Source organism: Petromyzon marinus, chromosome 8, assembly GCF_048934315.1.
Source record: "Petromyzon marinus isolate PM22_M1 ecotype Great Lakes invasive population chromosome 8, UKy_Petmar_22M1.pri1.0, whole genome shotgun sequence".
NCBI lineage: Eukaryota > Metazoa > Chordata > Hyperoartia > Petromyzontiformes > Petromyzontidae > Petromyzon > Petromyzon marinus.
In genome coordinates this window covers 8,197,962-8,211,290 of record NC_133674.1, presented here as the reverse complement: position 1 = coordinate 8,211,290, position 13,329 = coordinate 8,197,962, and the positions used below count along the sequence as shown (strand labels likewise).

The following is a 13,329-nucleotide window of genomic DNA, read 5'->3' as shown; positions in this document are numbered from 1 at the left end:
GTGTTCATGAAACACATCTGCACAATCTCGTGCTTGACACCGTTGCAGCAATTATCCCTCGCACAGACGCTGGTAAATATATATATTTTTTTCAAGAAAAGTTCGTGACTTCATAAGTCCAGTGCAATTAATTGTTTTTACTCTTCCTAATTACAGAGCTACATTGGTAAAGTCTGTGCCAGCGATTTTGCTTACTCAAAAACAAAACCATTAAATTGAGAATCCAAATAGTCCTCTTTATGTGTGGCCCAGAAATACTAATGCGCACATCCCCCGTAAGTGGTATGAATTTTAAAAACGCGCTAATTTGAATCCTTTTAAAGTCACAGCCGCTGGAGGCGTGAACAATTTCCACCGGCATTCTCTCTCCACCAGAGCCTCACGAGAGCCGGGGTCACGTAGTCCTTGAGCGCCGTTCGGTTTATCTCTGAGCTATTTTTATCCTCCTCTTAGCACGGTGTCACCTACCCGCGGTGTGTGCACGTGCGGCTGTCTGCCCATATCCTAACTCTGTGGCCATTTCGTATTGCACACACACACGTGTGCGGGTGTGTGTGTGGTGAGCGGCAGTATAGTAGTTAGCATGTTGCACTACGAACCCGGCGACCCGGGATCGATTCCCGCTCACGGCCAACACAAGTGACAAATATCTGAACCAGTCCTGGGCCTCCCTCGGTTGACTCGGCATACCTGGCACAATGTGGGGGAGACAAAGGAGGTCGGGCCTGGTGCAGGCCACCCATCCCTCGTGTGCCGTGCCGACCTCAATAGGTACTCGCTAACAGCACTTTCCCCAACAGTCTATTCAGGCCATCTTAGTCTTTGTGTCTGACCGAGGCTGCGAGAATGAGTCGGATCCGCTGGGCTGGGTTGGTCGGGAGCCCTGAGGCGGCTCCACACACCTGAGCGATCGCTTTGCGCCACCAATCCCTCTCAAAATCGTGCAACTTCAACTCTCCTGTGAATGCCTCGGGTTGCACACAGCCGATTCACTCGCAACGCTGTCAATTTGCCCGACCGATGGTTCAGGTGTGCGGGACCCGTCTCTGGAGCGTTGCAGCTCCCCAATTGTTTTTTGCCACACACCCCCCCCCCGCCCCCCCCGCCCCCCCCGGCCACCCGCCTCGCTTGCGAACCCCCCAAAAACTGTCATCTCTCCCCGTCCCCTCTGCCCTGACTCTTCCCAACGCCAGGAGAGCTACGTCAAGGGCGAGTACATAATCCGACAGGGCGAGGAGGGAAGCACTTTCTTCATCATTGCCCGTGGCTCGGTGAGTGTGTGCGCATGCGCGCCAATGCCTCACGCGTGCGCGCGTGTGTCCGTGTGTGGCCAGCACCACGGCCGACCGCCTTTCTCCCCCCCCAGTAGCGGTGTTTTTACACACCGCACCACGTACTCATTTGAGGCTGAGTCGACCTAGGGGAGGCCCAGGAGCGGTTCAAATAATCGTCAACGGTGTTGGCCGTGAACGAGAATCATTCGAACTCGGGTCACTGGGTTCGTAGCGCAGCGCGCTCACCACTGCCTTTCCGCTCCCCACACACACTCTCTTGTCTGGTGATGTTAATGTGAATCCAAATCGCATTGGATGCGGCTCACAAGTTCCACGATCTTCCCATCTCCTACAAAAGCCCCTTATAACCTGGCTCTAATTGACCTTCCTGTTTTCCCCTCCACCTAGACAATGTCTCCTGTCTCCTTCCACGGACACAGCACTGTTTTCCATCCTGAGCCCCAATTACTGAGCTCCCAAGGGCTCTGCAGTGACGATATGTTAACTACCTCGCCTGATATGCCCGATCCTGGCCCATCTGGCTCAACACTTAATAAACACGATGAAAATGCGAGCAGCTGATTGGCAAGTGTTTTCAGATTAGGATCATCGGTAGGGCCAGAGTATTATCGGCCAGCATGCTGTGCCCCACACCAATTTGCCGCTCGCCCGTTTGCCAGGGTTGGCCTTTCCACTTCTCCGTTTGCCCGTCACGTCTGGTGTTCAACGTCGCCCCCTCGTGCCTCTTCTGCTTTTCACCTCTGGTTTTACCCCTCCTCGCAGCTGCCTGTGCGATTGAGTGTCCGAAAACCAACGCCCTAACCCTAACGCCCGTGATTCCTCGCGACTCTGCTCCTTTCAAACCTCCTCTTCCCCCCCCCCACCCATCTCGCCAAACCTCGGCTCCGCTCCCCCTCACGTCTGGCGGCCTCAAGGTGCGAGTGACGCAGGCAGAGGAGGGACGCGACGAGCCGCGGGACATTGAGGTGTTGGGGGTGGGACGGTACTTTGGGGAGAAGGCCCTCATCAGGTGACGGACGACGGGCCAGACGCTGCCGCCGGCACGCGAAAAGTTCCCCGCTGTCGTCACAGAGTGCCCAGTCTCAGATTGCCGTTCTATCGTAGCCCTCAGGGCTTCTTGTTTTATTCGTAATCACCGTTGTTGTCACTGTCATCGTCAGCCGTTACCTATCCGATGCAATCTTGTCGATACGTTCATCGGCTGCGTGTCCTCTGGTTGTCCAACATCTGTCCACAGCACCGTACGTAGCCGACCGTGCTAACCTCCGATTAGCACGGTCGGCTACGTACGGTGTGAAAGAAGTTCAACATACGTACATACAAAGTGTTGTTGTCAGTGAGTTAAAGGTCCTTAAAATGACAGCAAAGCACCTTGTAACAGCACTCCAGTCGCATCGCTCCCGACGTCACATTTTTTTATGTGCACACAACATAAATGTTAGGGTCCTCTGTTGCTCATTCATGAAGCCCCTGACTTCTGTAAGTCGGAGCAGGTGACACAGTCCGAGTCATTATAGGTGACATTTCGAGAAATAGCCCGTGTCCCTAGACGCGTGAAGAACGCCCATTGCACGAAATGTCACCTTTTAGAAAATGTTTCCTTTTAACGCTACGGTGTTGTTGGGGTTCTTTTTTTACCGTCATCGTCAGTTTTCTGCCTGTGCCTGTTACCCAGGTGACCCACGTGCATGTTGTGTGTACACGTGTGTGTGTGTGTCCGTGTCTCGTCACGCATGTCTCCTCTCGGGTTTTTGCCCCATGTATGATTTCATCCCTTGGTTTCCTTTGCCCTGACTGTTTAACACAACGGCGTATTATTATACTGGAGGCGAGAATGTTTACAATTACTGTGACTATCTCTGTTACGATCAGAGATTCATTTCAGAAAGGTCTGTCTGGGATGGAGCACAAACCCGGCCACACATCATCCAATCCCCTTAGTGTCTTGCTCTCTCAATTTGGTGAATTTACGAGCAAGAAATGTTGTAGTTGATGTCAACTGAACTGCTTTTCGTGTTTAGTTTGTTGTCCCTCCCCCGCGCCTCCGATTAGCACGGTTGGCTACGCACATTGCAAAATAAGTTCAACATGCATACATACACATACATACACACATAATACATACATACATAACTACAACCACATTGCCACTGCGACTGTGATTTGACAGCTGTAAATTTGAAAGTGTCATTTTATCCTTTCTCTGTGTAATTGTTTTGTCGTGTTTTCTTCTGTGGTTCTGTTCGACTTTACGCACAATTGTTGAATTTAACCTACTTTTTCAACTCCCTCGGTGATGTTTCGGCCATTGTCCAACCCCAGCTTGGGGCTGGACAAAGATCTTCATAGCTCATTGGGTCCTTCCAGATTAAATTAAACATCAGTGCCTGGCGTCTATCCAGTAGCCCTCTCACTATGGTTGTGGCCTACTGTGGCCGCGTGCCGACTACTCCTCGTCTACCAGCGATCAGTGATCATTTAAGCCCTGGTTATTATCATTTCATTTTACAGCATTGGCTCATCGCGATTATAAAAATACACACACGAACGTGCTTTTTTTTGGTTTGTGTTGTGAACGTGAACGTCGCTCCTGCTGCTGTTGCGTTCGACAGCGAAGACGTCCGCTCGGCGAACATCATCGCGGCGGATGATGTGGTCGAATGCCTCGTCATCGACCACCAGTAAGTGCCCCCACCGCACCCCCCACCCCCCGCCCCACCAACGACTCGAAACTTTTTCTAGCCCCTCCCCCCCCGGACCACATCCCTACTCCCGCACCGGCCGTAAGGACTCACGATGCATTTTGTAAATACATTTTAAAAACCTTTCACGTGTCACCGGTAGTGGGAGGCCACGTGGCTGAGCGGGAATCGCGCTAGCCGCCCCCAATTTGCATGGAGTCCAGAATTCGATTCCTGCTGCAGCCACCAACGGTGTTGTTCCCCCCCCCCCCCCTTTGCAGGACGTTTGTGCAGACGGTGGGGACGGTGGAGGAGCTGCAGGAGTACGTGGCCGTGCTGGCGCAGAGAGACCAGCAGCGGAGTGCCCAGTGAGCCCCTGTCCGCCGAACCCTGCCCCTAACCTCGCTCCAACCTATACCCTAACCTTGACCTTTACCCTAACCCTGATCCTAACCCTGAGCCTAACCTCGCTCCAACCTATACCCTAACCCTGACCTTTACCCTAACCCTGATCCTAACCCTGAGCCTAACCTCGCTCCAACCTATACCCTAACCCTGACCTTTACCTTAACCCTGATCCTAACCCTGAGCCTAACCTCGCTCCAACCTATACCCTAACCCTGACCTTTACCCTAACCCTGATCCTAACCCTGAGCCTAACCTCGCTCCAACCTATACCCTAACCCTGACCTTTACCCTAACCCTGATCCTAACCCTGAGCCTAACCTCGCTCCAACCTATACCCTGACCTTTACCCTAACCCTGATCCTAACCCTGAGCCTAACCTCGCTCCAACCTATATCCTAACCCTGACCTTTACCCTAACCCTGATCCTAACCCTGAGCCTAACCTCGCTCCAACCTATACCCTAACCCTGGCCTTTACCCTAACCCTGATCCTAACCCTGAGCCTAACCTCGCTCCAACCTATACCCTAACCCTGACCTTTACCCTAACCCTGATCCTAACCCTGAGCCTAACCTCGCTCCAACCTATACCCTAACCCTGACCTTTACCCTAACCCTGATCCTAACCCTGAGCCTAACCTCGCTCCAACCTATACCCTAACCCTGACCTTTACCCTAACCCTGATCCTAACCCTGAGCCTAAGCTGACCCTGACTGTGTCCTTGACTATGACCTTGATCACAACCCAAACCCTCACTATGACCCTAACCCAACCATTTTTATCCTGGCCCTAATCCTGATCTTAACCCTAACCCTGACTCAAAACTTATCCTTTCCAGTCCAGCAGGCACTCCACACTGATACAAATGCCCAGTCCTGACCATAAAGCTAACCCTGACCATATGTTAGATCCTGAGATTGACCCTCACTCTAACCCTAGCATTATCCTCTCCGCTAAGCAATATACACCAATGATATTCCTAGCCCTAGCTTTGATCCTAACCCTGACCCTAACACTGACCCTAACTCTCTCTCTCCACTGCCAGCCATTCTAATCTAAGGGCACCATAGCTGGAAACCTGACCCTAACTCTATCCCAAACCTAAATTAACAATTATCCCTTAACGCTATTTCTGTCCCTAAACCTTAACCCCTACCACAACAAGCCCTAACCATTATCCTCCCCTTCACTCTATTACTAAGAATAGCCCTAACCCTGACCCCTTAACCTCCCATCCCAATGCTCACCCGTGCTCTCAATGCTAACGCTATCCCTGACGCGCGTCCCGTGCGCACGTGGCGGTCGTTGCTAGGCGACCCCAGTCCCAGCTGAGCCCGGTCACTCTGGACGAGGAGACGACGCGGCTCATGGAGCTGCTCTCCGCCCTGCCGACCTCCGACCCCCGCGCCCACATGGACGTCATCGCCACCCTCGGCGTCGGCGGGTTCGGCCGCGTGCAGCTGGTGAGTGCCGCGTTCGGGCCGGTCCAACCGTCTCCCGGCTATACAGCGCGCACACACGCACGCGCGTGTTCAGCGCGTGCTCCCAGGGCTTGATATATGGACCAGAGTAGTGCGGCGTGTGGCCGATAGTCACACCATAGAGGTGTACCGGATGCGGTGTGCCCCGGGTGTCGGACGCAGACAAACACGGCTGAAATGATTCCCTGCGTAGGTGGTTGCGCCCGCCGTCATCGCCATAACCGTCGCTGTTGATTTGTTACCGTCGGCGGTTGTCGCCGAGTGACGCAGGTGAAGCTGAAGGACAGCGACGTGACGTTCGCGCTCAAGTGTCTGAAGAAGAAGTTTGTGGTGGAGTCGAGGCAGCAGGAGCACGTGTACTCGGAGAAGCGCATCCTACAAGAGTGCAGCTGCCCCTTCATCGTGCGGTGAGCGCTCGGGGGAGGCGTGGGGGGTGGCATTGTCCGGGTGAATAATTGCAACAGCATTCTTCTTCATCTTTCGCACGACTGATGTAGATGCGGAGCAACAACATCATTTTCACATTGAGGTGGTCAAGCCAGGTGACCGCGTCAGGAGCAGCGGAGTAGTATCGCTGCGACGCCTCCTTCCTATTTGTGGATCGGGCATTGCGTCGTTATACGTTGTACGGTCTGTTCTGGATGACCGCAGTCGTAGGCTAGTGGAGAGTTTTACATTTTCCATTTGCGCATCAGGTATCCGCATCTGCCATGGTTTGTGCAGACGCAGTTCAGGGTGGACCATGAGCTTTCGTGGAAGGTCAAACCCAGGGATCTTCTGCGTTGGGTCTTTTGATTCATTGCAAGACAAACTTTGGACCAGTTTCGATATTCGGTCTCTGCATGGTAAAGTCAGGCTCGCTCAGACCAATCAATGCTGGCGAACTGCCAGATGTTTAGAGGCAAGCAACCCCTTTGTTGGATACGGGTCCTAGTTCGACTGAAAACTCTTGCAAACATAATACTAAATAATCATTAACTTCGTTGACGAAGTACGAGAGAGGGCCCAGAGGTGATGATCCTGGCCACCCGTGTAGATGGAGACCGTCGCGTAGCGTAGCATCGCATTGCGTCGTGCGGCCCGGGCTGCGGCCGCCTGATCCCTGCGGGCCCTGCCCTGTGCGCCCCGCCAGGTTCTACCGCACGTTCCGCGACCAGAAGTTCGTGTTCCTGCTCATGGAGGCGTGTCTCGGCGGTGAGCTGTGGAGCGTACTGCGCGACAGGTGAGCACGCACACACTTGGGGAGCGGTGGGGAGCGGTGGCGTGTAGCGGTCAGCGTGCCGCGCTATGAACCCGGCGACCCGGGTTCGATTCCCACTCACGGTCAACACCAGTGACGAACATCTGAGTCCGTCATGGGTCTCCCCTAGTTCGACTCGGCCTTAAATCAGTAACCTGGTGCAGTGTGAAAACATCAGCACCGGGGGAAGACAAAGGCGGTCGGCCGTGGCGCTGCCAAACACCCCACCCCCCCGCGTGCCGTACCACTAACCGCACTCGCTTCCCGACGGCCTGTGTGGGCTTCACAGCAGGGGGACGTTGTCTCTGTCCGTGTTGTGCAGCGGCGGGTTTCAGGAGGTGAGTGCGCGGTTCTGCGTGGCGTGCGTGGTGGAGGCGCTCGCGTACCTGCACGCGCGCGGAATCCTCTACCGCGACCTCAAGCCCGAGAACCTGCTCCTCGACGCGCGAGGCTACATCAAAATGGTGAACACGGCCGCCACGCGCCGGGCCACCCGAGCTGACGCTTGAAATTGCGCTGTCCCGTGTTGGCACGCACATGCCGCCGAACATTTCTCCTCTCGACTTGAAATCAACTCCCAAAGATGCCCGCAGTGGTGCGTGACAAAAGCTTGAGAGAATAAATGCTGAACACTGGGCCCAACCAGGACAGCTTTGATTCCAAGCGCTGTGAGCCAGGAGTGGGTAACCTTTTTCTTAGCTCTTGGCCGAATGTGACTTTCGGATTGCTTTGGCGTCCCTCCAGGCAGACTTCGGCTTTGCCAAGAAGCTGGCTTGCGGGCGCAAGGCGTGGACGTTCTGCGGCACGCCCGAGTACGTGTGCCCAGAGATGATCGTGAACCGGGGACACGACCGCGGCGCCGACTGCTGGGCGCTGGGGGTACTCGTCTACGAGCTGCTCGCCGGCGTGTGGGTCACACGTGACGGGCGCCCGCTCGCTCGCTCGCATTCGCTCACGGAGCACTCGCCCGCCCAGCCACCAACGCGCCGGCACAACGCCACGCACCGTCCAGTAAACCCACGCACCGTTTGACCGACGTTGGCATGAGGTTGTGGGAATCTTGGACCAACGTTGGCCCAAAGTTCCATGTCGGCTGGGCGACTACTCCCAAAAGCTCTAGCGGTGATTATTAAAAAACACACAAAATTACCTTACGATCATCAATTCGTGTCATTTGTGGAGTATTTCAACGCACTCGATCTGCCTTTATAGTGTCACAACTCAATAATTGTTTGAACACCGATTAGTTCAGATTTGACTTTGAACGCTAAACCTTTGATGGGTGCCGGAGTGGCGAGATATTAACTACCTCGCCTGGTATACAGGAGGTCGTGGGTTCGATCCTGACCCTGATGCCTCTATATTTGAAATTTGCATGTTCTCCCTGTAGTCACTTGGATTTTTCATCGAGTCCTCCATTTTTTCTGACATTTAGAAACATCCATTTAGAGTGCTATAAATTTCCAAATTCATTGGGCTATCATTTGTGGCCAGGTCGCTTCTGAAAAATAATTATATAGCTCAGTGGGTCTTACCTGGTGAAATAACAACAGTTTCGTTTTATACAGTTTAGTTTAGATTCCACTGTGTGGGTTAAACGTATCAGCGTTATCCCCACGCTCACTCACTCACGTCCCTCCACTAAAAGACACCTTCAAAACTTGGCTCACAAATCACCTAGCAGCTCATATTATTATTACACTTGTGTACCCAGGAAAGTCTCACTGAGCCTCAAATATTTTGTCAGGTGGGTCCTAATTTGTTTTCAGTAGGGGGTGATGATTGCTGTTTCCCAATGAATTTACTTTCTTTGGGAGTGAATTTTCCAAAGTTGGCAAGTTTGGACCATGATGCCGGCACAGCGTAGCCTACACTTCTTATTTAATGTCCACTGTTGAAACGAACAGCGCGTATTATATGGCTAACACGCACGCAGTATTAACCAGGGCAGCCTGCCGGATTCGAACCGCGAACCTCTGCAACAAGCGGCCAACGACCTACCTCTGGGCCACCACGTCACAGTCCCGGAGATTCTTAAGCGTGCACAAGCGAAGTGAAGTCACTCGCACCGTTCTGTTGCCACCCCCGTCTGTCATCCACCCTGCACACAAACTCGACCCCCCCCGCTTCACGAGTCCCCCTCTCCGTGTCGTCCACCGTCACACTCGCCCAGTCCCCCGTTCTCAGGCACGGACCCCATGAAGACGTACAACGCCATCCTGTGGGGCATGGAGAGGGTGCACTTCCCCAATGAGGTGGGGAAGAGGGCCGAGGACATCATCCGCAGGCTGTGCAGGTGGAGGAGGCTCTTTCGCTCTACCGTCCGCTCCGCTCGCCCATCCATGCTCACCCGTCCACACTCACTCGTTCTTGCTGACCCATCCACGCTCACCCATCCATCTCTTTTCCACAAAACGGCGTTGTATGTCTGCTTGTTTGTTGCCGGTTTCATATTGGTCATGTTTTTTTAAAGAGCTTTGAAAATTGAAGGGCTTGTAGATATAATAACAACACACCAAAACAACACCGCCACGCATCGTCATCATCATCTTCGTTTATTATTTCTGCATCCTTGTGATGTACAAAGGGATTCGTGAAATCGAAATTTTATTTCAATTTAAATGATCGCCATTTAAAATCCATGTAAAAAACACGTACAATGCGATATAATCAGGCAGAGGATATAAGAGTTTAGCGACTACAGGGGAAGGGAAGGGGGGCAGAGAAGCAAAGAGAAGAGAAATTGGTGCTGAACACCCTGATCTGTACCTTTGCAGAAAAATAAAGATATTTAGACGCTCTGTCTCCTTTACATATCCATCCCTTCACATAAAAAATTAAAGTATATTTTACACGTCCCGTCAACCACACGGCCATTTGGGAGTACATCATTTCAGCAGCATTGGTTCAATGCAAGAAAAGGCTTGACCAGTTTGAACATACATTTTATTATGCATTCCCAGAAGGCCTTGCAGCTGATGGAATATGTAAAAAAAATTATTAACTTATTTGGAGGGACAGATGAATAAAGGAGCTATTGTGTCTGATTATTTATCTCGTTTCTTGTATTCTCCACGACGATGATAACGGTTATATTTTTCTTCTTTGGTTCTTTCGGTAAAGTCACGTAGAATTAGAATAAAATAATAAATTGATAAACTAAAATAACACAATAAACTTCTCACGACGTTTCGGCCATAACACAAGCGGCCTTCACCAGGTGAAGGGATGAGACTGTCTGGAGGACAGCGCTTCGCTCCAGCGCTGTCCTGTGTGTTTGCCCATCAGGTCAAGGGCTGCGAGCTTCGCTCCAGCGCTGTGCTCCAGACAGTCTCGTCCCTTCACCTGATGAAGGCCGCTTGTGTTGTGGCGGAAACGTCGTGAGAATTTTATTGTGTTATTTTATTTTATCAATTTATTATTTTATTCTCATTCTACGTGACTTTACCGAAAGAACCAAAGAAGATGAATCCTTGCAGTCACGAAAGCTTTAAATCGAAATTTAACGGTTATATTGTGTTGCGTACCTTTTACTGTTGGCTTCCCAGACAGAACCCGTCGGAGAGACTGGGAAACCAAAAGCACGGCGTAGGGGACGTGAGGAAGCACAAGTGAGTCCCTGCAACATGATCCATCACCCACATCACAGTGCCTTGCTCCTCCACACAATGCTTTGTCGGGCGGTTCAAATAGAATCCATCCGACGACCACAAACTCGTTTGTTTTCAGAACTCTCAATCTACAAGAAGCTTACATAAATTAGTCACAAACTCCAACGATCTCGCAGCCCTCGACCTGATGAGCAAACACACCCCCAGACAACGTCATGTGCTACGTCTCACAAGCCTCCCATCGCCAATCTGGCAACATGAAATGGCCCTCATGGAGTATTTCTGTCGAGGTGCCATCTATATGTTTACACTGATTTCTACTCGGACAATGTGCACAATTTGGTTGGCTCTACATATATGACATGTGAGGCTTTGTTGGACAAATATATTACTTTAATATCACATGTTGAGACAACTCCTAACCCTGTGGTGTAAAAAATGTGTTTACACTGCGCCACTCAATTTCTGAGCTGGTTTACTGCTGTGCCTTTCTCCTGCAGGTGGTTCCAGGGGTTTGACTGGGAAAGCCTCCGATCTAATCAGCTGGCCTCCCCGCTAAAGAGAGAGGCAGGTTCTTGCATTTAGTCCGTTTATGTGGGCAACTCAGCTGACGCTCAAGCTAGGGAGTCCACTCTTTTTGTGCAGCATCTCGTGGTGCGGTCGCATATCGACATAAATGTGGGGTCGTCTGCCTGGTGCTGTATGCAGGTGTCAGGGCCCACAGACTTCAAGAACTTTGACTGGTTTCCAGAAGACCTGGACGTACCCCCAGATGAAACGTCGGGCTGGGATCATGACTTCTGACCTCAGGATCGTGTACAACTCACACAAACGTTGCGCACGCGCTCGCATTACCGCCATGCGCAGCATCAGATGGAGGGCAATGTGACCTGGGCTGCCGTTTTTTTTCCCAACCTTCAACCTTTTCTCGGTGCGAAGTCATTCATTCTCCTCTCGCTGCCTCTATTGTCTGTGACTTCCTTCCGCCAGAAATGCCTGCTGTCAACACTCTGCCCTGTTCAAGTCTGCCTATGACTGACTGCCATTGTCTATAAAATAAATATGCACAGTGTTTTTTTGTACAACGTGTTCATATGCGGTCGTATTTAAATGCTATAAAATCCAAGTTATCTTTTTATGTAAATGAACTCAACTCAAAAGTGCACCATTTGTTAAAGTGGAGTGCACAAAAGAGCACAATTATTTAAGAGGGTTTTTTTTTCTGAATCACATTCCACAACGGCTTACGAAAACATCCAATTAGTCACAAACTCGCCGAATCTCGCAGCCCTCAACACGACGGGCGCGCACACCCCCAGAGACAGCATCATGTGCCACGTCTCCCAGGCCAATCCGGCAACATGAAATGGTCCCCCCATGGAAATTTGTGACAGTATTTCTGTCAAAGTACCATCCATACTCTCTCTGCCAATGAAGAAGCCCAATGTTGCCATTTGCCCAGGACTTGCCAAGAACACCATGCCATCTGGATCCCATCTATGGCATTGAGATTGTTATGCTACCATCAGAACAAACGCACAGTTTGTCGTACATTTGTTCAGTGAAACATTCCATAACGAGCTGTCCCAGTTTGTGGAATGTTGTCGCTGTGTAGTGTCCACTGTATGGTCCTCTTTGATGTAATACTTTGTTTCTGCTGGCGGTGCAAGTTTTATAATCTCTGTACATTCCCCTGGGTGAGAATGAGATTTACAATTAGAATATACTGTACTGCGCGGTGCTGTGTAAGCTCTCGTTCTTTGTGCCATCGTCAGACGCTATGGGGTTGTCATCGTTTCACTGTCAACAAAACGCCGTGTTTAATCTGTACTATGAATCAATGATTTTTTTGTCATACGTGGAAATTCATTATAAACTGTCATCTAAAGAAGCATATGTTGCCATATTTTCCAGATGTTAGCGAATTAAAAGGATATTTTTTTATAAAAGCTGTGTAAGATAAAGGGTGCATTATCGAGCGCTACATCTCAGTAAACGTGCAACATTGGCCCAACATTTGATGTTTATTGGGGTACCTGTTTTCTGGGAAAGATATGGATGACCACATTAGTTAGGCAATTATATTCACCTATTCCCCCGCAGATTCCAAGGATTATCAATTTTCATTCATGATGCATTTCCAAAATGTTTTTTTTTTATATCTCCCCTTTGTAGTAATTTAAGTAGAGTGTCTCCATGCTGTAAATTATTCCAACAACTCGCCAAAAATAAAAAATAAATTGCAGACAAATTGCATGATTCAAAAATGCAGGCACACCCCGGTTCACACCCAGGATGCGTTCCTGAAAACCAGGACGTAAAATCGAAGCAAAGCGATGGAATGGTGGATCGTAACATGGTACACTACCAAAACAGAAGCTGATCAATAACCCATTTGGGCATCTATACTGTACAACCATCAGTGTGAAAAGTAAGTGCATCTTATTGTCTATTATTTTTACATGTATTATTATTAGTTCCTTAAAAAAATAGTTTACATCTGTATAAAATATATATAGTTGCCATAAATATGGTATGTGGGGAAAAATATTTTCATAGAGTATGTGTACACATGAGACTACCGTAGTCTCTTTCATGGCTGGCCATTGAACAA

The 13,329-nt window shown here is 50.5% G+C and overlaps 1 protein-coding gene across 4 annotated transcripts in view; it reads left to right on the top strand.

Moving 5' to 3' along the window:
• The window catches only part of LOC116940188 (cGMP-dependent protein kinase 2-like), a 28,987-nt gene extending 16,018 nt beyond the window's left edge, over positions 1 to 12,969 (top strand). For 3 of the 4 annotated variants that reach the window (XM_032949572.2, XM_032949570.2, XM_032949571.2), the window contains exons 9-21: positions 1,194 to 1,271; positions 2,210 to 2,304; positions 3,908 to 3,976; positions 4,258 to 4,344; positions 5,696 to 5,846; positions 6,135 to 6,271; positions 6,997 to 7,086; positions 7,427 to 7,568; positions 7,849 to 8,012; positions 9,278 to 9,400; positions 10,653 to 10,715; positions 11,216 to 11,282; positions 11,424 to 12,969. In XM_032949572.2, coding sequence (XP_032805463.2) covers positions 1,194 to 1,271; positions 2,210 to 2,304; positions 3,908 to 3,976; positions 4,258 to 4,344; positions 5,696 to 5,846; positions 6,135 to 6,271; positions 6,997 to 7,086; positions 7,427 to 7,568; positions 7,849 to 8,012; positions 9,278 to 9,400; positions 10,653 to 10,715; positions 11,216 to 11,282; positions 11,424 to 11,519 — 1,362 coding nt within the window. In that variant the 3' untranslated portion in view covers positions 11,520 to 12,969. Of the gene's footprint in view, positions 1 to 1,193; positions 1,272 to 2,209; positions 2,305 to 3,907; positions 3,977 to 4,257; positions 4,345 to 5,695; positions 5,847 to 6,134; positions 6,272 to 6,996; positions 7,087 to 7,426; positions 7,569 to 7,848; positions 8,013 to 9,277; positions 9,401 to 10,652; positions 10,716 to 11,215; positions 11,283 to 11,423 lie in introns of those variants that run through there. The other variant, XR_012941255.1, reaches the window with a different exon arrangement.
• Positions 12,970 to 13,329: the final 360 nt, after the last annotated feature.